General features: G+C 43.9%; 1 protein-coding gene across 4 annotated transcripts in view; it reads left to right on the top strand.

Annotated features, from left to right (window-relative positions):
- Positions 1-23923, top strand: part of LOC140647861 (poly(rC)-binding protein 3-like) — a 560741-nt gene that overhangs the window by 526848 nt on the left and 9970 nt on the right. For 3 of the 4 annotated variants that reach the window (XM_072852964.1, XM_072852961.1, XM_072852962.1), the window contains 4 exons: positions 2476-2517; positions 3019-3094; positions 4911-4963; positions 14533-14702. In XM_072852964.1, the coding sequence (XP_072709065.1) occupies positions 2476-2517; positions 3019-3094; positions 4911-4963; positions 14533-14702 (341 nt within the window). Of the gene's footprint in view, positions 1-2475; positions 2518-3018; positions 3095-4910; positions 4964-14532; positions 14703-20563; positions 20913-23923 lie in introns of those variants that run through there. The other variant, XM_072852965.1, reaches the window with a different exon arrangement.

Raw genomic sequence — 23923 nt, 5'->3', positions numbered from 1 at the left:
CCAATATTTAGCATATGCAGTGGTTAAAAAAAAAAAATAAATTCAGCACTCCTGCCTGATGGAAACAAATTGGAAATTTCTACCCACTGTGCTACATTGCTGTTTAGATGGGTACGGCTTAAATTGAGGAAGATTTGTAGACCAGGTCATTCCTGCTGTTACTAGTGTCAGTACATCAGTAGGAGAGTTGCCCTTGACTTGGATGGAAGTAGACCCATAGCTCATGTCCTTAGTGAGACGTTACAGTACAGATGTCTCAGTAGCCTCTACCAGGCTTGTACTTAGTATGCCTCAGCCACAGAAGGGCACAGTTCCTCTGCCAAGGGATAAAGCAGTCAGACAGTTTTTCTCAACCTAAATCAATCAAATGACCTTTTGGGAGCCTAAGAAATGAAAAGCTTTTTTTTTCTTTACTGGGAAAGAAAATTCAAGACCCATCCATGCTGTCCATACTGCTATGTCCATGCTGCTTTGATGGTTTTCATTGACAACCAAGTAGAAGCTAGTCTGAGCTCTGAATGTTAATTATTTTTTTTATTTCTCCAGTTTGTTTGCTTCCTCGTATGTATACACGGAAATATGAGGGAGCGGAGTGATGAGGAAAGGGGTGACTTCTATGAGGTTTGCTGCTGATTTTTTTGCGGTGGTTTCTTGCTGGTTTGCAGACCACTGCTTGGGAAGCACCCATGTAAAAGATGTTCTCTCAGCTGGGTTTGAAGTAAAGCCAAGATTAGAAAGGACACTTGTGACCCAGCACAGAGGTTCAGAGACCAAAGCGTGGTTTCCAAACCCGTTGTTTGCTCATGGACCTAAGCCCTAGCCCAGCACCATTTCCAGCTATAACCTCCCTGAGGCTGCTCCTGTGCTTGGCTACGCACAGAGCCCCCACTCAGCAAAGCAGCATAACATCCCCTTAAGGTTGTCCTCATTCGGTAAAACACCTAAACACATGCTTTGCTTGCTTGAATATGTGCTTGCTTAAGAGCCACGGAGAGCAGTGATCCCCTGTTTTGGTGAACTGGAACCTTTTCTTGTCACTTATAAACCATCTGGAATGGCCATCCCCTGTAGATGCATGTGAGTATGTATGCCCACGAGCATCCCATTGAGCCCAGTCACACACACTTCCTCCTGAAAAGTGCTCATGTGCATAATGTTTGCCGGATTGTGGCCTTGCTTTATAACTAATTTAAAAACTAAATGAAATGTTTCTTCTTCTGAAGGGAAATTCTGCTGCAGAAATGTGCATTAAGCAGTTGGGGCATTAAAGGTTTTAATATCCGAACTCCATTAAATGAATTGTTTTATCATTTGCAGAGGATTCATTACTTTCTAAGAGGCCTTTTGTCAAATAAGCATTTTGCAAACTAAGCTAATCAGTTCTGTTCCTGTTTATAATTCTCCCACTACAAATATTTATACATTATAATTTGTCTTTCTGCTTTCCTGCCTATCGAAGCACAAGCACATTAAAATTTTTCTGACATGCCGTTGCATTCAGAAAAGCCCTACAGGATATAATAGAAAATTATAAACTCTCTATAGTTTTTTCTTTGTAGGCCATTACAGAGAGTTAAACAGCACCAGCAGGAGAGACGAAGGGCTGTGCTAACTAGTGCCAGACATGCCACAGTATCCCCCCTTGCTCACGTGCTTTTTTTGCCTCTCCCACCTCACCGCAGTGCTGCCAGGACTGACGCCAGAAACTATACCCCTTGCACTGCCCTTGTGGTGCAGAAAGGCTGGATTTGGAGGGGAGATATTTGGCTTCTTGTGGAAGATAAGACTGCCACGCTGGGGGTCTCCATCATGCTCCAAACTGGCACGCTGGCCCCGTGCCCAGGCACTGCAGGACAGGCTGCCATCCAGCACACGTGCTCACATACCCGTTGGCATGGCAGCCTGGGGCATGAGGCCCGTGGAGAGCACCAGGGCACACGTTTGCTGGCGTTTAGCATCTGTGATCGTCAGTAGCCAGAAGAGGTGGCTCAGAGCTGCACACGGCAATCAGGAGCTGGATGTCAGGGCAGGACATCCCCCGGGCGGGTCTGTCCCATCCTTGCTGCCCCAGCATCAGCATCTCCCCATGTGCATCAGTGGCACTGGGTGGATGGGTCGGCAGGGAGGGGAAGGGGCCACCACCCATGCTCCTCAGCCCCCGTGGTGATCCCAGCTCTGCTCCCAGCAGACGGAGCTGGGCTGAAGAGGGGTCCTGAGGACCAGGGTCACCAGAGCTCGAGCAGTGGCAGTTGGCATCCCCTGCTTGCAAGGGGTGCGTGGGCAGCCCGACTACAATCTTCCTGTCCCATGCCAAGCATTATCAAGCAGCACAAGACAATTGAGCTTTGCTCAGCCATTGAAAGTGATGTGGGTGGCACTCACCTGGGGAGCCAGAAGGAGATTTTCTGATTAAAACAGGAACACTGCTTGTCCCACCTGACTGACCTGTGTCTTAACTGTGCTTGTTGTTTCCAGGCATTCACGATTCAGGGGCAGTATGCCATCCCTCATCCAGACGTGAGTCCCGCGCATGTAAATTACTCCCTTTTTCTTCCTCTCCCTCTTATTTGTTCTGGGCAACATTTGCTTTCTACAGTTAGCAATAAAGACATGGCCTAAGGACACCGTTCCTGAACAACACACTGTAAGAGCCACGTGTTAGCTCAGCTGCATCTCTTACCTTTTGTAATAATTGCTAGAAAGTACAATGGCCCAGGAACAAATGACAGTTATCTTGGTCTTTCTTTGCATGTGATATATTTGAGTTCTTTTAATATGTAATTCTACAGTAATTAGTTAATATTAACAATAGCCATTACATGTAATAACAGTAGGGATGTCATTTATAACCAGTTTGGGTTGTTTTTTTTTCTCTACAGTAGATTAGAATGAATGATTAAACTTTTTTTTTCCAATATAATTTTAATTAATCCAGTTTTAGAACATGTAAGATGGTTTCTCTGCTCTGAAATAATTCCATTTGATTGGTTAGTTCTAATTTCCCATCCTGCCCTGCAGTTGACCAAGCTTCACCAGTTGGCTATGCAGCATCCCCCCTTTACTCCCCTTGGGCAGACCACCCCTGGTTTCCCTGGTACGTACCCATGACCCCCTGGGGATGTCCTTCTTCTTAACAGCTTTGTTTCCCGTGGTCATTACATCATTTTAATAATAAATGTGGTCAATGACCAGCGATCCTTCTGTTTTTACACATTAATCTCTGTTCTTCCCCTCCCCGTGCCTCTGTTACAGTTCCTTTCACCATTACTAAAACATGCTTTATTTGTTACATTTATTTAATCAAAGCCGCTTCATTTGTGCCATTGGCTAAAAGCCCTGAGTTTCTTTTGTTCAGTCCTTGTAAAGTTATTATGGACCATACAGTATGTACCAGTTGGTCCCGAGTGAAGTACTTGGGCGTGCATCTTGTCAAATTTCCAGTTTGGTAACATGGGTCGAAAAGAAGCAAACATAGGAAAACAGTATGTGATCGTGGTACAGAAATACTGATTAAAGAAGTTGCAGCACACTGAAACTCGAATTCCTTGTAAAGCCAAATGTCTTAAGAGCATCTGTAATCATCACTGCTGGGACAAATGCTTCTCTTCCTACTAGATATGCAGATATAGCTACAAAATGCAATGGAAATTTAGTTCAATTAAGGACTGCAAATTTGGTCCATACTTATTAAAGCTGAAGCTGAATTCTTGATTCAAGAGAGAGAAGTCAGTTAACCCTGCAATAAATCATTTTTACTGTACTTCACTACCTACATGCTTGGCATCTAAAACTTCACAGAACAGAAGTACACGTGTACTGGTACATGCTTTGTATGGCAAATAACATTTTATCACATACATCAGATTCTGTGAGCAACTTGATTGTTTTATATTCAATGTAAAAAAGCATATGCAACTCTTAATTGAATGTAAACATAAGTAAAATGTAGGTGAGTCACTTTTTTGTAAGTATTTCTTTTCCACCTTTTCTAGTTGGAAATGAGTATTTTTGGCATGTCTTTACAGATAATAATAGTAATAATAAACACTAAAAAAAGAGAAAAGGAGAGAAAGAGACATGACATCCAAAATATACTTTTGTTTCTTCATGATGTATCTGATAAAATATCTACAAGTAATACTAAATTGCCTTTCCTAGCTTTATATTTTCCTTGTTCTTGTCATTAACATGCTGCTCCTTAATCTTTTCCTGGTTATATTTGTGAGTTGTATGTGTCTGTAATGTTACTGTGTGTTAGAGCAGTAATTCCATTTTTCCTGAGCATTTTCCTTTTGTCCACCCAATTTACAAACAAATGTATGCAGCTTAGAGTATTTTGTACATTTCCCTTCAAAAATTACCCTTCCCAACATTTTTTCAGCAACTAATCCCACGCACAATTTCCAAATTTTCCTAGGTTAATTTCCTCATCCTTATTTTAATGTATTAATTTTTCTTTTTCATATCTATGTATTTTGTTCTGCTAATTGTTCATTTGACTTCCACTTTCATTTTCCGTATTCTAGAACTCCTGGTAGCCAGGTCAAATTTCAGTCATCCATTAATTTCTCAACTGATGTGTTTAGGACAAACTTCAGAGACTATTTTTAGGGGAAACCCTTCATTTTCTAGAAGCTTTTTATGACCCTGTGGAATCTCATGTGACATTTGTTGCTTTGGTGGGTTAAAGGTTAATTAAAATAAGACTCATTTAAAATTAGTCCAGCCCTCTGAGTTTTGCATCTCTTGCTTTCTTTTCTGTTTTGCTAGCAGTTCTCTATTTTTCTTTGCTCCTCTCTTTTTTTTTTTTCCCTTCTTTCTGTATGTTTCCTTCTTTAAAATACCATTTGTTGTGTCTTGCCCTTCTTGCAAACAACTGGCATAACATTTTCCCTCTGTCCCCTGAATAGGACTGGATGCCACTACTCCAACCAGTTCCCATGAACTTACTATTCCCAATGATGTAAGTGGACCAATAGTCAGTATCACTTTCTCTTCTCTCGCTCCTCTGCCGCTGGAGGGGAAACCTCTCATCTTTGGCTGATTTGTAAACACTAGTCCCCAGAATAAACTGTACATCATTTAGTCTGTGGGGGAGGGGGTATTAGGGGGTTGTGACATGCTGGACAGAAGCAGCAGAAGTCACTGTCCCCTCCCATGTCAGGTCTCCAGCGATGCTGGTTTAGTTGCACGACGGCGCCAGTGCCGTGGTGCTTCACCGGCTTCATTACAGCCTGGGTGCCTGCTGCTTACAGTGGTCTCAGATGAGTTATCAAAATTCACCTCTCCGGTCGCACTAGCACAGGTGGTCTCAGCAGAAGGGCTAAAAGGAGTGGAAAAACGTGCAGCCCCGTGTGCCTCTGTTGGGCTGGAGTCCTCTGTGCCACGGGGTGGAGAGCTTGCATCGCAACGGCTTGTGCCGTGCCAGTCTCCGCCGCACCCCGCACTTACCTAAGATGGCATTTTTCCTGAGCAAAAAAGCTACTTCAGTTATGTAAAGGTGCAATGTAAGGGTTTATTTGAAAAACAAGGGCTAAAAACACTCCTGCTCCAGCAACTCTGGACTGGCTGTGATCGACAGACCCAGTCTCCATGAGCAATACGGTGCTGAATCTTAAAACAGCTACTCAAAATGCCCAACTGATACGCTGCATGTCATATAAAAATGCCTTCCCATTTTATTCACTTTCATTGCAAACAGGGGTGGAGAGGTGTTCAGTTTTCATTACAAATGAGGCACTTAAAAAATGGAAGATTTCCCCTCCAGTAAAAAAAGCTTTCAAGCATGAGTGGGATCACAAACAGCAATTATATTACTTAAGAGATACTTACAATATTGTGTAAGCCCTATTAAACTCAGTGGCAATGATTTACAGTAAGAAAAAAACACAGAATAACGAAGAAGCGAAGATGTGAGCACTGTGATTTCATAAGCTTTCTGTTACTTAAAAGAGGCCCTGCTGATTTATCAGTACCTGCTTTACAACCCAACTTATTGTATGTTGAGAATTTTATGGGAGCACCCTATTTATCCTTACAGTGCAAGTTTTTTAATCTCACTTTCAGGCCGATGTTGCTCTTTGCCATCAGTGGTATAAATCCAAGGTCACTCTTCTGACTTAACTTCTTTCAGGGTTCATAGTGAAGAAAGAGAGGGAGAAAGATGGCCTTGTGACCTGTAGTGCATTAGAAAATAAAAAAAACCCCATCAGTTTCTCGTCCAAGAGGTATTAAATGCCCTGGCTCAGCACTATCCTCTGAAAAGCAAACACACATCCATGCGTTGTTTCTAATAGAAGATTTTTCTGGCTACGCAGTGCATGTCTTGCTGTTGTTGCCAAAGGAGCAAAACAAAGGCCAAAATGGGGTTAGGCTTAGAAACAGCCTGGAGGGGCTCTACAGGTGCTGAAAGGGAGTTCTGATGTTCGCGTGGTGTCAAGGTGTGCATTAGAGGACCGAAAGGCATCAGTGCTGCCCACGTGTGCTGATGGCGTGTGCGTGCGTGTGTGTGTGTGTGTGCAGTGCCAGCCCAGCGGGAAGGAAAGGCTTTCATGTCCCACCGGGCATCAGGGGCTGCTTGGGAATTTTGCAGGGGGAAAAACAGTTTCCCCGTGCATCTCCCTGAGGCATTCGCTCTGCCTGTGCCCCGGTGTCGTGGTTTAACCCCAGCCAGCAACTAAGCCCCACACAGCCGCTCGCTCACTCCCCTCCAGTGCAATGAGGGAGAGAATCAGAAGAGTAAAAGGGAGAAAACTCATGCATTGAGATAAAGACAGTTTCATAGGGAAAGCAAAAACCGTGCACGCAAGCAAAGCAAAACAAGGAATTCATTCACCACTTCCCATGGGCAGGCAGGTGTTCAGCCATCTCCAGGAAAGCAGGGCTCCATCATGCGTAATGGTTACTTGGGAAGACAAACACCATCGCTCCGAATGTCCCCCCCTTCCTTCTTCCCCAGCTTTATATACTGAGCATGACGTCATATGGTATGGAATAGCCCTTTGGTCAGTTTGGATCAACTATCCTGGCTGTGTCCCCTCCCAGCTTCTTCTGCACCTGGCAGAGCATGGGAAGCTGAAAAGTCCTTGACTAGTGCAGCAACAACTAAAACATCTCTGTATTATCAACACTGTTTTCAGCACAAATCCAAAACATAGCCCCATACCAGCCACTATAAAGAAAATTAACTCTATCCCAGCTGAAACCAGGACACCCAGGCTGTCAGCAGTGCCCTGCCAGGCTGTCCGCGGGCTGCTGCAGCAAGAGGGTACCGTCCCTGGGGTCTCCCAGCATAACCGTGCATACCGGTGTCCCGTGGCCCCATCACCGCTGCAGCAAGGCTGCTCTCTGGGCAGCCCAGTGCTGAAAATGAGGAGCTGAGGGAGACAGAGGGACATGGGGCAGAGAGAGAGACAGGTGAGGAGGTGCCAGCACCCGTGTTTCGTGTGTGCCCTGTCAGTCGCATGCTGGGTAACTTGACTTCACTTTCCCGATAAGCATCTCCTAGTCCTGGTGTTGATAAACAGGCAGTCGGTGTGGCACACCGATTATTTATCAGGTTGAAGGTGCAGGAAGGTGCAGGCCTTGGCATGGGGCTGTGGTGAAGCCCCGAGGCTGCACGTGGCCAGTCCCCTGCCTGCCCCAGCTCCAGGGAGCCCCAGTGCTGCATGAGTGCCCCGGCTTTCTCATCCTATGTGCTTACGTGTGCAGAAGCCCAGCACACGCAAGAAGAACATGAGACTTGCAAATATCCACATGCTCTGCAGCTACCAGAGAAGTCAGTGTATATCTACATGTGCTACACTTATTTTTTTAAAACCAAAATAATGATAAGTACGTAAAGCCAAAGCCTCAGTAAGGATCTTATGGAGCAAAATCAGATATAAAGAGAATAAGGAGCTCAGACTTTAGCCTAGTCTACAGAAAGTAGATATTAATAGCCATTTACAATTTGCATAGCTTCATATTAAAATAAATTTTCCTCACTCTCTCTGGCATTAAGGCAGTGAAAGAATTTTTTTTTTCTGTTATTAATAATTCCTGTAACAACATCATGCTGCTTTCTTCATACAGTATGCTGATAATTGCAACTAACCTGTTGCTCAATGACAAAGAGGTACCGGAGAACAAAGAAATGCATTTTAGGGAAAGTTATTTTCCACATGCTAAAAGACCGAGGCTTCCTCTCCAAATAATGAATTCAGAAGATTTGCCTTTCTAGGTTTTCTCATAACTTCTGGGTATCTCCAAAAAGAGAACAGAGAGGACATTTCTCCAGGTCCCCCTCAGAAGTCACTTTGATCCTTATCTAGTATCTCCTTTTCCTCATCAAAAGGGGCATTTGGTTGCCTTTCTTTCCTTGCTGGGGTCTTGTCTGGCCTTCCACTGCTGCCTAAGTTACACAATTTAAGTGTGTTTCATGTAAAGCCCAGAATAAAGTGGCATTAACAGTGGCAGGTCCTTAAGGGAACGGAAGGGATGGTATGCCTGGATGTAGCTGATCGGGCACAGTTAACCGATGTCTTAAGATTTGATGATCCAATCACCCAAAATGCTCATTGAGAGTAAATTAACAAATCAATAGTAAAAAGAACCTGTCTCATTAAAAATTATGCATATTTTGCACATATGTGGGAGAGGCAGGCAGAGGCAAGTAACAGGGAAACAACTTCCCCCCCTCAGAAAGCACCAAGAACATTTTGAGAAAGTTATAAATCTGATCAATACTCCAGAGAAACAGAAATGTCAATCCATCCAAGTTGGAAAATGGCATACTGAAAAACTGCCTTTATTTTTCCATGGAGCCAGAAGTACTTCCCTGCAAACGGTGGAGGGGGACCCACACGTGCAAAACGCTCTCGGAGAAGCCCACAGTGAAATCCAGCATTGGCTCCATGTGATGCTCCAAGGAGGTCTGCGTGGCACTGCCTCTTTACGGAGAACTTCAGGGCAGTGTCCAACCCTACCTGTGACTTCCAGCAAGGCCACCCACCACCTACACGTTACAGGAAAAGTGGACCTCACCCTCCCTGCAGCCCTCTTCCAGAAAAGTCCTGAGAACAAGTGCCATGTTCTTATAAAACTAAGCTGCTGGCTAAGTCCACCCCCGGCTCAGAAACCTTCCAGTTGTATGAGAAGGTTTAAAATCAATGGTTAGGTGAAGAATTAATAATCCACACAAGACGTGCTGGGAAACGTCCTGCAGCAGTGTAAGTCAAAGCACTTCTACTGAAGGCAAGGGACCTCTGGATTCAAACTCAATAAATTTACCTTACTGCTGAGAGCCTCCCACATAATAGAGAAATAATGCCCAGAGCAAAAACACAGAATTAACCAGATTCTGTCAATTAGCAATGTTTAAGGGGATGTGTTATCAAAAAAAAAGTAATTTTAATCATTTTTTATATGTTTGCACATGGCCTGATTTTTGTCTCCCCTTAATCTAAGAAAATGGCATTTGATTCCTCGAGTAGACCTGTCCAGATGAGCTCAAGAATCAGTAGAAAGATTTTGCAGACTTAATATCCATCAGAAGCAAAGTGAGACCATTTGTGGGACAAGGCACTATTTATCATTAAAAGTAATTCTCCCCCCAGAACCGCCTACTGCTCACTTTTGGGAACAGGATGGGAACTGGTGTTGGGCTGTCAATAAATTGAAATGCACATAAATCTGCAGAGTCATTTGGGTTACAAAACAAGTAATAAGAAGGCTCATTTCTGAACATGTTTTCCATATGTCTTCTTGAAAAGCCTGTGAAATTATTATAGTCCAGATTTTGCATTATCCTGGCAAGGAAAGTGAAGTTAGATATTATTACTATTGTTTTTTAAGAGGCACAGAGTATTTAAGCATCTCTTTCCAGACCCTGCAGTAAGTCTGTAAAGAACTGTAATCATACCTCAGGAGATTATTTCTCCCTATAGAGTACTCTGCCTCAGCATATCCGACTAAAAAAAAAACAAACCCGACCCAAACCTGGAACTAAGAAAGCCTATATCTTTATGAAAAGCGATTGAAGAGTCTCTTTTATGATGAGCACCTGCTTGCTCAACTAATGCAGAGGCTTTGCCAAAGCCAACGGACTTGCTCTGGGATGGCAGCAGGGAACCAAGGGGAACCACGTGTATCTGTGGACAAGGTATGGTCAACCCCTCTGCTCCAGACAGCAGATATCAAGTTGCAGAGGCTACTTCCTCAGCTCTTTTTACCAGCACTACATTCATTATAAGAAAGGAATCTGATTTTTTTTTTTACCAGTATTTAAAAAGAAAGTGAGCTCCATGCCACTACCTGTGAAAAGCAATATTCTGCAGCATTGGACTTGGATAATAAACCAAAAACTAAAAGTCTGATTGATTGCTCCCAGTGCTGCACAGAAGTAATGCAGGGTGATGGACACAGAGGAACAAACCTATAGGAAACACCCAGCAGAAAGCTGTTATTATCAGGCTCTGTCAGTGACTTTGGCATTATGGGAAAAAATATATAGATATTTAGCATTTATATTTAGCATTATGGGGAAGAAAAAAAAAAAATGAAAGAGAGGGACCTGAACCAGAGATGGCATAGCATATTGGGAGAAACTATCAGCATTAAGAGTTTGGGGTGGAAGGAATCACAGTAGACCTTCCAGTCCCACCCTTTAAAAGTGCAGACTCCTGGTTCAGTCCTGTTTATACTGGTACCAGCAGAACTTTCCTGAAGGACTGAGTACAACTAGAAAAAGGCAAAAAAGCAGAATCCATGTTTTAGGGTTGGTTTCTCTGGGGGTTTTTTGGCATGAGGAGAAATGAGGCACACTGAGGTAGGGGAAGACAGAGCAGAAGTGGTGTAGAGAGAGAAAAGGGAACAGTTTTTCCCTGGTGCTCACAGTCCAAGAAGGAGAGGATGTCAGCTGAAATTTTGAGGTGTATGGACAAATGGTGATGCTTGCCCACAGCACACGAGCAAGCTCTGCAGGTCACTGCTATGCCCCTCTTGGGCAGCAGCAGGAGAAAAGGATTCAAAAAGAAATTGTCAGACATATGGACTACTGAGCATAAAGGCAGAGACACCAGCTGCTGCTCAGGTAGTCTGTAAGCCTGAGGTGGGAATTTAGGATACCAGTGGAAACTTTGTTTTATACCTCACACTTTTTTTATCCTTTTTTTTGTAAGCACGTGCTACTGCCACAGCCAGAGACAGGCTGCTGGGCTAGGTGCACATCTGATCTGAGCTGTTCCGCTCAAGTCTTGAGAGAGTTAAAATATATATGCATATACATGCACATATTGTATGTGTGTGTTTGTATGTACATATGTGTATATTATATATATTATACATATATATATACTATATGTATTATACTGTAGTGCATAGTAGGCTTGGTATAGTCTATAGTAGGTTTGGCTTCTCTCTCGCATGGGCCAGCTTTATCATTTATTTTCTGGAGAATTTCCTCTTGATTTATTCCGTGAGAGTAAGGCTCACTGTATGCTGAGCGAGCAGGTGAGCATCAAAAATAATGCAGCACCTAAAGTCCTTGAAAACAGCTATGTGTTTACTGTCCTCCACATTCCCTAGCTCCGTCTACTGAGCTTGGAAAAGCAGTGAATCCATGTCTGTGAAACATGCGGCATTGCCTGCAAGGTAGCAGCTTGAAAAGTCTGGGGAAGCTTGCTTTTGTGGTGAGGGACTTTTGTGGGACTGAATTACACACAGCCTGCCAAGTCATGTGAAATGGCCAGCTACAGATGACAGGGGGCAGCTGATGGCGTTAGAAAGGTCAGTCTTGAAAAGAGATACGTGTTTCGATGTAATTTGACATGGCTTCATCTCAAAGCAAGGCAGGGCAGGTGTTTTTATGTAAAACCAAATGTCCTTGGCCTGATTGATCAAAGCTTTGTAGATGAAAACCAGTCCCTCGAACTTCTTCCAGAACCCATCAGCTCTTGAGCATTCAGATATGGCACAAATTTCCGCGTAAGTAATACGTAATGGGAAAGGCACTCCAGAGAGAGCCCAAGCACCCCAGCACTACTGCCCTTCCTGCGCGGCAAATGGAGAAGTGTATTCTGCGTGAGCTGCAGGTCGTGGCACAGCTTGCAGAGCATGTTCAAGCAGCCCACTGTCACAGCAACAGAGGATGGCTTTGGAGAGCTTCAGCCCGAAGGTTACTGAACCTCTCTTCCGGATGCTTGCATCACCAATATCCTTGACCAGTCTGGACTGAATCCTCGCTACCTAACTCAAAGTCAGCTAGGAGGCTGCAAATTCTTTCTGCTGACCCACCTGGGTTCTAAGCCTCATTGGAGGACCCCCAGCACATACACGTGGCAGCCTCCTGAGTGGCCCGGCAAGTGCCGTCTCAGAGCTGGTGGACCAGGCATGTAAGACCATGTGTCACAACGTGCCTGAATAACCAGCGGTCCCATGCAGTTCCTCTGCTTTGAATGCCACAATGACAACCACGCCTGTAAACTGGACTGCTTGAAATTCTTCTAAATAATATGTTTTTATATATTTTTGCATGTTTTTTACACCAAGTAATTTTATCAGATTTCCACCCTTCTGCTTCGGACAGTCTGAGGGAATATGTGCAGTCTACATTTTCCTGTTGACACTTAGGACATAATTATTAAAGCATATTCAGATCTGCACATCAAGTGAGAAGTATCAGAGGAATCTGAAGACATGACGGGCACCATAACAGCTGCTTCACAGAGCCTAAATCCTGGTCACTGCTTCATCAGATCATCAGTAGCAACAGACAGATTCTTGACCAGTCGCTTCAAGATCATCATCGCAAAAACGATTAGATGCTGGTTGTGGCAGAAGGAAATACTGACACCTTCCACTCCTGTTGGCATTTCAAGCCACTCCAATACCTGGGGGAACAACTCTGGCTAGCAGTCAAGTAAAGACAACCCAAGGTTTTTCCCTGCTCTGTGCTCCATTCTGCTTCTGCAGTAGTGAACGCTTCTGACCAGATTTGGGTAAATTATAGCTACAGTATGGCATGCAAATGATTCACGGGAACAAAATTATGGAAGTCCATCACCGGGTTTTAACAGATAAGCGTGGATCTAGTGCTGCCAGCTTTGCTGTACAATGATGCTCTGGTAGGACTGCCTTCACTTTCCTCACACTAATGGCATACTCCGATAAAACCCAAACCCCACCTCTGGCTGGCTCTGGTGCTACCGCCTGTGCTCTGCGAGCTCTTCTCTCCTGCTTCACCTTCACTACCTGTGGACTGTGGAGGCCGGTGAGACTGAGGCATAGGAAGCGGACGCTTAGGGATCCCTGTGCTGCTAACAGCTAGCGTGTACCGGCACGTTTGTGTGTGTGCAGAGACAGGCTAGAGGCTTCCCGGTGAAGCTCACACAGGTCCTCTGCACTGGCACGTGCATTCACACACTAAGACCTTGGGATAAGGACAGGGAACTCGTTGAGGCCCTCCTGTTTGAACAGGATGGGAAATCCTGGGTGCATTTCCTGAAACACCATGTTTTTCCCCCCTCATGGGTGCTCCTCTTGTGCTTGGTCTCTGTTTCGGCTACCCAGCTACCTGCTTTGGCTTTCTGCTTATCCCTGAGCATGAAGCAAGGATTATGGGGGGTGGAGGGGGGTTGGGGGGGGGGTGTTCTTCCTTTGATAAAATGTCTGGACAATGTGAACCTACTTCTGGCAAGATACTCCAAGTACTACAGTACCAGAAAGGGTAACACGTCAGGGCCTGAAGCAGTGGGAAGGGTGGGAGAGGAAGGCAGTCTCTGCATCATCTTGGCACATCCTTCTACCAAACTGGCAACTGGCTCCCAGTGTCAACAGACCTGTAGAGCAAAGTTTCCATTTTCTACCCATTCTGGCCATTGCTGAGCTTCTCAGCACCCATCCTTCCTTAACACAAAACAAAAGTCCCCCCCTCCTCACCCTTACAGAAGCCAAAACGTCTCAGCCTCAGCTGCTGGCTTCAGGCTGTTTTATTCAGGAGACATGAGTTTTGGTAAGTTTCTCTAAAGGAACGCAGACAAATTTCAGTCTCTTCCTACGCCTGCTTCTGCCTGCAGTTACAGAGCTGTAAATCCCACTGACTTTAATAGTGCGGTACCTGGCCAAGCGAGGCCCACGGGTGCCCAAGGAGGTCTAGGACTAGCAGATGCACCGGAACAGTGCAAAGCCACATGGCGACAGCTTTGGATGGTCAGCCTGGCTGCCAGCTGCTGTTCTTGGCTTGCTGCTGCCACTGGCAAGTCAGGCTGGGCTGTGTTTTGCACTCATCAGCACCATGGCACATTTTCTGCCACAGAAGACAGCTAAATAATCTGATATTGAGTTGATAACCATGTAGCAGCGAAACTTGATTTAGAGACGTATGACCATAGAGCCAATAGACTGCACTAGTCATTCCTTCCAAACAGCACAGCAAAAATCTTTTGTTTTGATATTTAGTCTTTCATAACCATGTTTTTATCAATACTACAAATTGCAGTTAAGTGGTTTTTGCTTGTGTCTGTGGCACTAATCTCAGTCTTTGTCCCACTCCAGTTAATAGGCTGCATTATTGGCAGACAAGGCAGTAAGATAAATGAAATCAGGCAGATGTCAGGAGCGCAGATCAAGATTGCTAATGCCACAGAAGGCTCCGCAGAACGACAAGTTACAATCACAGGATCCCCTGCAAACATCAGCTTAGCACAGTACCTCATTAATGCAAGGTAAGTTTGCTTTGTAAGTGATAATGCTTCTGCGAGATTGCTCTGCCTGCTCTCCAGCAAATGTCTGTCCTGGACAGATCCAGAAAGTTGCTTTGCAGTGTCCATTTTGCATAGTATTATTCAATTCCTAATGATTTGTAAAGCCTGTATCATTAGAACTTGTGTTTGCTGTTGGTTTGTATGGAAAGCAGCTTAATCTGGTGCAATTCCAGATACATGTTGAATGACAAAAGCTGAAAAATCTGAATACTCACATTGGCATCCACCTAAAATACAGGTAGATAAATTAAATGACAATCATAAGTTCTTTAGAAGAAAATACTTTTCACAGACCCATTTTACTGTCCTAAATGGTAAATATAGTAAAACAAATTGCAAAACAGATTTAATTTCCTAAGTGGAAATTGCCACTCAGAGTTGATATTAAACTGACATTTGGTTGCTAAAGGGGCATGGGATTTATTTTTTCAGAGACAGCATCACAAATTTGTAAAAAGCATTCCCTAATGAGCTGGGGTGAGACTATCTGCTTCTCCACTTCTCGATGCCAGAATTAATGAAAGCACTGGCTGTTTAGCTAAGCCATTGTGACAGCTTAAGTCTCTCTCAGTTTTGATATGATTATTTAGAAAAATATTAAAATTGATACCACCTTTATTTGCAATTATCCTGAGAAGATAGTGCAATGCATATAGTGCTGTCTCATAGATCTACTTGTACATGGTGGACCAAGGCAATATATTGTGGGGACAGGGAGTATCTACGTATTTTATTGCCTTTTTATTTTTTTCCTTTCTTCCCTCCCCCCCAAATACTGTGATACGAATCAAGCTTTGTGTTTAACTGTGTTTGCTGTTGAGGCAGTAGAAAGTATGTGATTTATATGGGGGGGAGGGGGGAGCTGTAGTCATAGCAGGTCTACAGACTCCTATGGTCCAACCTCCTCCTCAGCCCAGTTCTGTAGTGCACCACTGCAAGCCACTGTAAATGTATTAATGGAGGAAAAGGATGTTTGTGCAGCTCTGTGTTACAACAAATGAAAATATTACTTTTTATAATTCAATTTGAAAGTAGTTTCCTAGGGAAAGATATATTGAGGGGTAGCATTGTGAAGCCTAACATAAGCTGTTTCCAGAATCCTAAAAGAACCTACAGATCTTTTGATTTATATTCTTTGTAGCAAATATAAGTCACTTCCGTAAGCCCTGTAATCAAATAAAAATGTGTTCCCTCCTTTAACCCTTAAGGATATGTTCTTCTCTTGGTGTTCAGGGATTCCCCACACATCGAGACGAGAATAGACCCCTTCATTTTTAGTTGCACAAACGCCATATGGCATGCATCTGGATCTCAGAAGATAACAATTTAAGATCTTCAAGACAGCTAAAGCATGCAAATAAAATAATGCACTTATTAATGGAGTTGCAGTGAGCTGCTCACCAGAGACAGAAACTCTAGTGAACAAACCTCTGACTCACTTTAGAAAAGCCTGTGAACTCTCACACTTCTGTTTATTACTGTTTAATGATTCTTTTGATGGAATGGGATATATGTAAGGTCTTTTAACATACTTTGCAAAGAAGAAAACTTCTCAGCAGTCATATACCACGGATACTCTATCTATACTCTGTGAAACCAGAAACAAAATATTTTCTTCCTGTTGAATTTCTAGATAGAAGTCATTTGTTACCATCGTCTACAATAAACCATCATATATTATTATGTACCATGTGTTGCAACTGTATTTAGATGAAGTGACTTCATTTGTAAATGAAGACTCTTAAAGTAATGTATAATAAATTAAGCTCTAAGGTAACATAGGGCATTAAGGTGGCTTTTTCATTTTAAAAAGTGACACTGTTCCAGATTTCTGCTTTCACAAGAGAAATGCCTGTCCAGTCAGGTGCCACTGCAGCAGCAGTGCTAGTTCGCAGTCGCACTGGAGGAGGAACCGAGGAAATTTCAGGCAGGAGGGAGGTCTGACCTAGCTGGGGTTTAGGTGCTCAGGCAGGTTTTTGAGAGGCAGATCGAGGCTGCTGCTGCCTGCGCACACTGGGAGCCAATTTCAGTGTCTGTCAGCTCTAAACCTGTCACAAGTACTGCCGTCTCTTTTAAAGATGTTGGCATGAAATAAACAGTGTTGGGGGAGAGCTGAGTACAGTACCTAGACTGCCCAAGGTATAGTCTGGTACGTCAAAATAATAATTATAATAAATAAAAGCCATATAAGCATTCAGGGTAAGGTGGACTTTTTTTCCTCTCCCCCACGAGATCTGTCATTCTTGTGGATTTGGTTTCCAGGGCCAGTATTTCTGCAAAAGTCAGTGTCTCACAGCAGCATAGGTGTAAGGAAAAAAAGCTATCCTCTGTATTCCTGAAACAAGCTGTGTGTATCTTTAAACTATCCTCCAACCAAAGTTGCCATCTATAGAATAATTTATTGAGTTGTTTTAAGACTTTTATTGCAATCTGGTGTTGAATATGTACATAATATACTCTAAATTATAGATATATAAATACGTTGATACAATATCAAGATAGAGATTCAAATCTTTCTAAAGTATTGGTTTTATTCTGTATTGATCACCCAAGCGCTGACCTCTGTACAAGTAGAACGTGTCCCAGCTTGTTTGCAGTAGAAGTGTCTTTTGTTCCTGTAAAATCTTCTGTCTCTTAACTGGTCTCCATTGTAGTAACTGGATTTTCGTTATCCAATTCCATCTTCTAGCTTTTATTAAGACTGAACCGCAGTTTATGTTTCCTGTGTAATATTTGACTTTGGGTTATAAATGAATTGTAGCCAGCAGCACTTCCTTCTTGCTGAAGAGCAGTTTCCTGGAGATATTTTTTACTGCCATTTTGATGAGAGGTTCATTCACAGAGCTAACAGGACCGCCAAAGCCACACTCGAGCTTTAGTCCTTTCACCAGTTTTGGGTAATGCAGGATGTGGCCTTCGGTGTATATGTTACGAACACATAAAGCGTAGTTCTTCAAAGGGACAGTGTAAAATTGGCACCATGAAATTCTGTATGAAGGCTGCCTCATCCGCTTTCACATTCAATTTTGTTGCATCTACAATTGGTTTGGGAAACAGCCGCTGTCACAGGACAGCTGATAGCTAACCTGATGTACTTTCACCTTACGCATTACTACCTGTAATAAACGTGAAGCAGGGCAAATTAGAGCTTTAATTCTACCTGTGCGAGTACACCAGAGACGGGGAGTTTGAGTGGCTGCTACCAACACCAGCAGTTTAGCCTGTGGGATCTGTTCTCCCTGCTCGTGCAGGAAAAACCTCAGGCTCAAATAGGCTCCCACATCCCTCAGGCTCCCACATCAGTAGGAGCTTTTTGGTTTTGTTAAGGCAAATTTGGAGTAACGGAAACACTGAGTCCTGCATTATCTTTCTATATGCCTCCCTCCCAGAATAAAACTGAGTTAGAAATATAAAAAAATCCAGATGTATAAACTGAGTCTTTAAAAACCTACTAAGGTATCACCACGTAACTCTCACATCCCAAGTCGAGGATGTACGTTGGAGTTGGATCCACCATTTCAGTGGATAGAAACAAGTATTCTTGATGTAAATCCCACTGTGCGAGTAGATTGCAAGTAGCACAGCTAACAGCCCAAGGATGCTCTTCTCTGCAAAGAGCAACTCTGCTGGGGAGGTTAGAAAGATTCTGAGATGCTCATCCATGGGAGAAAAACCACAGGGTAGGAAAACCAAAGCTTTACCTCCTACAAATGGGTCTGCATTTCACGCACTTGCCCTCCTCCCCTCCCAGCCCCTCAGAGAAGATGTGCGCCTTCCATCTTCCCAGCAAAAGCCAACAAGGAGTTAATCCTCCAAGAGCCCTCTTTCTTGTGCGGGGAGGAGAGGAGCTCAGTGCTCAACCGTTTCCCTCTCTCCTCCACTATCTTCTCCCCGGTTCAGACCTGCTTCAGTTATCCTTTAGACTCACCTTCAGCAGCAGCGTTTTGGGAAGCTTTAGTCCAACATCCCCATCCCTTATGTAGTGCTGCTTCATCGCTTGCATCCTTGCCCTTGCACAAAGTGGGCAGGCCTTCTGGCTGTTGCCTTTCTCTGGCCATGAATAGAGCAGGAGCTGTTATTCTCAAAACTTCATGTACGTCTAAGGTGAGGAAAAGCGAGGCTCTCCCAAGCCCCGAGTAGGGCGACCATGCTCCCCTCCCTTGTCCTGGGCAAGAGCCTGGCTGCAGCTGCTCTCTAAGCCTGTGTGCCAGCCCCCAGCGCCAACAGGGACGGGCACAAACCCTGTGCTGGGAAGCTTCCCCAGGCCTGATGGGACTCGATAAGAAAGCGGCAGGTCCTCCACCACGCAGGTCCTCTGCGCGGCCAGCCGGTCACCCGCTGGCACTCCGCTCGTGAGGGAGAAGCTGCTGCAGCTCCTCCGCTCACCTCGGGAGAAAGCCCAGGAGCCTGACAAGTTAGTAATTACTGGGAAAAAACCCAAACTTGGAATTAATACATGTATAACTGTAGCTATCAAAGATTTTCTAACCTATAGTCCCATTTATATGCTAGGCTGCCATACCTCCCAGCTGGTCACATGCAAAATCCATCCTGAAATTAGTATTTAGGTTGTTTGCCGACCCAAAATGCAGTGCACAAGTTGCAACAAACACACGGCAAAGGGAGGATTTATCTAGGTAAACATTTTGTCATCTGAAAAAACCAACACGTGCTTGGAATTACTGTATTTTAATGTGTAAAAATGTACAGAAAAGCCTAAGTACACGGGCCAAACTCACCGTGCCTGCTTAGACTGAAGTGAAGGTGGTTCGATACCTACATCCTCCAAAGAGCCCGTCACTGCCTTGGGCTCGGAGGCCGGGTCAATGGGAACTGCCTGGTGCTGGCGGGGTCCGTCTGACGATGTGTATGTTGCATCCGTGTAGTACCTTGTCTGTCAGCTGGTAAGCTCTTTTATGTTCACTGTAACCACTGCCACAAGCTCAGAAAGGACACCGCTGCTGTGGAAGCCAGGGTGTTTTTCAGTCTTCTGTTTTACTAATTTCCTTATAATTAGACTGCATAAGTATTTTGTTGTGATTTAAAAAAAAAAGTCTGGGGAAAGCACAAATCAAAGTGAACACACTGGCTAATCAGGTTTGTTTTATATGAAAAATGCACATTGACCTCACAATGAATGAAATGAAAAACCAACTTTCTAAAAAAAAACCAACCAAATCAGAACTTTATGTCTCAGATGGAAGCAGCAAATAATTGCTCAGTCTCCTCTCATCCTAGCAAAATGATAAAGGGTACTATTTATGTCACAAAATTGACAAATTGAAAAAATTACCAAAACCCCCCGCGTCCCCCTTTCAAAAATACCGTAATTTTGAAAAGCGAAATTCACCATATCAGTGCTGGGGAGTAAACTTCATAGTTATTTTAAGTTTTCTTTTAAGTTTTGTTTTTTCCATCCTTTTGCCATTACCTGCATTCCTTAGATTTCTTTTTCCATATGTAAGATGAACTAGCAAACCCCCCCAACCTCTTTTTTTTTTTTTGAAAGAACTTGAGAGTCTCAGTAATGTTTTCGCCATCGAATCATGAAAAACCCTTTTGTTATTTCTCTTCTTTAACACATAACATGTTCCTCCTTTGACCCTCATTTTCCCTTTTTTTCTCTCTCTCTCCCCCCTCTCCCCCCCTCTCGTCTGTCCCCCTCGTCCACCGATCTAATCCTGCCCTTTCGTGGTTGCTGTCCCTCCGTCCCTCCTCCTCCTCCTCCTCCTCCCCCTCCTCCTCCTCCTCCTCCTCCCGGCCCCACCGCCCTGGCTGGACCCTCCCAACCTGTTTGTTCCTCTTCCTCTCTTCGTTTGCAGCTTAGAGATGGCTAAAGTCAGCACCCAGACCGCTTCCGTCACGACCCCTGTTGACCTCAACATGAACCTCTCTCAGTCTGCCACCCCTACCTCCACCCCCACCTCCATGGCCGTGCTGGCGGCCGCCTCCGCCGTTACCGTCAGTACCCCCCCTCCCCTACCAACTCTGCCAACCACCCACTATGCCGTTCCTGTCTCCAGTCTGCTTGGCATGAAAACTGTCCCACTCCTGGCACTAAATGCCGCGGCCGCCGCGGGGGCCACGGGGAGTTTGTCCGCTTACACTGCCAAAATTCCTTCGACGAGCGGGGTTAAGAAATCTGACCGCCAGAAGTTTGCTCCATATTGAAGGGATGAGACACAATGCAAGCTTTGCCAGCTCTACCAAGAGTCTGTGGTAGATCCTAGTTATCAAGGAAACAATACGGCATCTTTTATTTTCTGTTAAATTGCTAGTGTTAACTGTTGCCGACTCAAGTCGTCTTCCGCTCTCCATAACGACTAACACCCGGGCACCACCTACCAACTAGTTCCAACAGCGGGCGGGCGCCAGCCCAGGGGCCTTCCCCCCGACGCCATCCCTCCGCCGGGGCCGCGGCCAGCGCTGGCCCTCGGGCAGCCCCGCAGCACAGCAGGGTGCCCCCACCCTGGCAAACAGACACCTGGCGAGAAAGAAAAAACATAAATGAGGCAAAATTTGACAGCCGGGTCCCGCTCCGGCAACACTGCCTGGCACAGAGATACAGTTATATCCATGTGAAGGGATCCCTCCAACTGCAGAGCAACTTCCTTTGGCAAACTGGCACCTCTGATAATTTCTTCTATTGCTAGGGGGGCCTGCAAACCTGGCACCTCTGAGGGTTGCTAGTGCCCCCGAAATCCCACCCGAAGTGCTGGCCCCCCACGGTCGTTCTGCTGCTCTCGACAGGCCTGAAGACTCCCGTCTCCCCTGCCCCAACACCCGCCTGCGAGCAGGGGAGGGGGGCTAGAAAGTACCAAACCTCAGGTACTGCTGTGTACAACAAATGAAGTTTTCTGGTCTGAGAAAAACTCCCAAATTAAAATGACTGGAAGACAACAAGAAAAAAATGTCAGGCACCTGTGCCTTTCTGCTCCTTTCTTGTAAAGGGTGCAACAGTTTTTCTCTGGTTTGGAAAAACGTAATTTTAAGAACTCCGCTTTAGGGAGGGAAAGCAGGCTCCTTTGTTTTGCACTCAGAGGTTTTATACACACCGACAAAGTACTCGTTTCTGTAAGTACTTAAGAGTAGGTACAAATCAGACGTGCACGGTCACTATTCCGGTACCCCTCCCGCATATATTTTGTCCAGCCAAAATGACCTTTTTTTGTTAGGTTTCTCTAAATACATTCCTATTTAACTCACCCCTAACCACGCAATCGGATTGTACTGCAACTACCAATAAAATCTAGTGCTTATCAAAGGACACTCAAAGGTCGCTGCCTGGACAGATAACATGCCTTTAACAAGCACTTAACAACGTTCAGATTAACTAAAACCAGACACCTCATTGCAGCCAAACCGAAGAGAGCTGGGTGATGTAATGGCTGGTTGCTAGCTGTTGGAACTAGTTCTGAACTGCATTTTCTGTTTGTCCATCCACCTTCTTTTTAATTTCTGTTGCATAACTCAGTAATGCAATATTGTTTTCCTCACCACTTCCGAATCCAGAATCCCATTAGCCTGCCATGTTCATCCACTTTGCACTCCTTGGACACAAAGCTTTAACAATTGAACTGTATTCAGTGCATTTTAATATAAACTAAAAACACAATGCAAATGCAATACTTTTTAAAACATGGTATTTCAAAGTGTGTTATTATTATTGTATAGGGCTAAGTACTATCTCAGTATTTTGTGTCATTTCTGTATTCTGTGGGCTTTCCTTCACCTTAGTACCTTTGCACTAAGTTTTGTCACTGTAACCATTTGTAGAACTGCCATTGTTACAGTTTGCACTTATCCAAATGGGGTTTTTGGTTGGTTTTGTTGGGGTTTTTTGTTTTGGTTTTTTTTGTTTGTTTGTTTGTATATAATGAAGGAAAAACTGGAAATAATGTCAAGGTACCTCAGCTATTTAACAGCTCTAGAAAACTGCTGTAAAATTGTTCTGGACTATTGTAACTGTTTCAATAATTGACATTTAAAAGAAAAACCAACAAACTACCAACCTCTGTGTGAGAAAACTTGCCTGCATTGAAATGCTGTTCTATGCTGGTTGTACTCAAGTGTTATTTTTTTAATAGTGAGAAGATTTTTTTTCTTTTTTTTTTTTTGCCTTTTTTTTTTTCCCTTTTCTTTTCCTCGTTTTTGTTCCTACATTTTAGGCTGTCTTCAGAAGTTACTGGCCTGGGGGCTCTGTAATGTATCTCATCATGCCCTAGTGCATTAGCCACCAGACAGGACTTTTCCAAAGCCCCATGAGACAATGCTTTCTATGGACTAATCTACAGAGGAGTTTCTGCCATTTCTAACTTTCTTATTATTCTGAGACATCAAAAGAAAATACTTCTTTTACTCTTTAAGCAACTGTGCTTCCTAACTCTTGTGTTGCTTTCATTACTGTTCCAGTTTTAACACTGTTGTGGCTCATAACATAAAGCAAAGAAAAGTTATTTTTGGGGGTTAATTTTCATTGATGTTCATGCTTTGGCTAATCTGTATAAAAGCATGGGCCGTTAGTGTTCTAAACCACTGTATTCAGCTAGAGACTCGACAGTAAATTAAATGAGACGTTTTTATAAATAAATTTTTTTCCTGATTTAAAAAAAAAAGACGTGGTAGCTTTGTGCATACAACTGTTGTGTTGTTTAAACTTTGTTCTTTGTAACCAAGTTGCTAATTTGTCGTTTGAGAAACAGTATTTTATGGATTGTCAAACTAAGATCATAGACAAATTGCTTGTTTTCATTAATGATTAAAGGTTTCATATCATCACGCTTAAGGTCCCAGTGCTCATTGGGAAAGAGTGTAACAACTGTGCAATACTGGCAACGTTAGAAGTACATTAGCCCATTGTCAGGGATGATGAGCCTTTTCATGATTAGATGGAGCCAGATTGTGTAATTAGTAGAGTAAGCAGTATTTCTGCAAAACCTTATTTGGTTTTTAACAAAGTTGCTCTTGGAGAACTTCTCACCCTGCATAGAAAAGACAGAATTTGGCTTCTTGCTACAAGAAGCCACTGGTTTGTATCTCTAGTGTTTTCCCATACTGGTTTTAAGATCAGATAGTGGGGCAAGAAAAACAAGAACAAAAGAACAAACTTGGATAATGAGTACCATATTGCTAAGACCCTTCATATTTTCCCATTCCCAGCAGCACCGTTCCGTGAGGAGGCT

This window comes from Ciconia boyciana, chromosome 2 (assembly GCF_034638445.1).
Source record: "Ciconia boyciana chromosome 2, ASM3463844v1, whole genome shotgun sequence".
In the NCBI taxonomy this organism is placed as follows: domain Eukaryota; kingdom Metazoa; phylum Chordata; class Aves; order Ciconiiformes; family Ciconiidae; genus Ciconia; species Ciconia boyciana.
The sequence above is the reverse complement of the archived record's forward strand: the minus strand, read 5'-3'. Positions and strand labels throughout refer to the sequence as shown.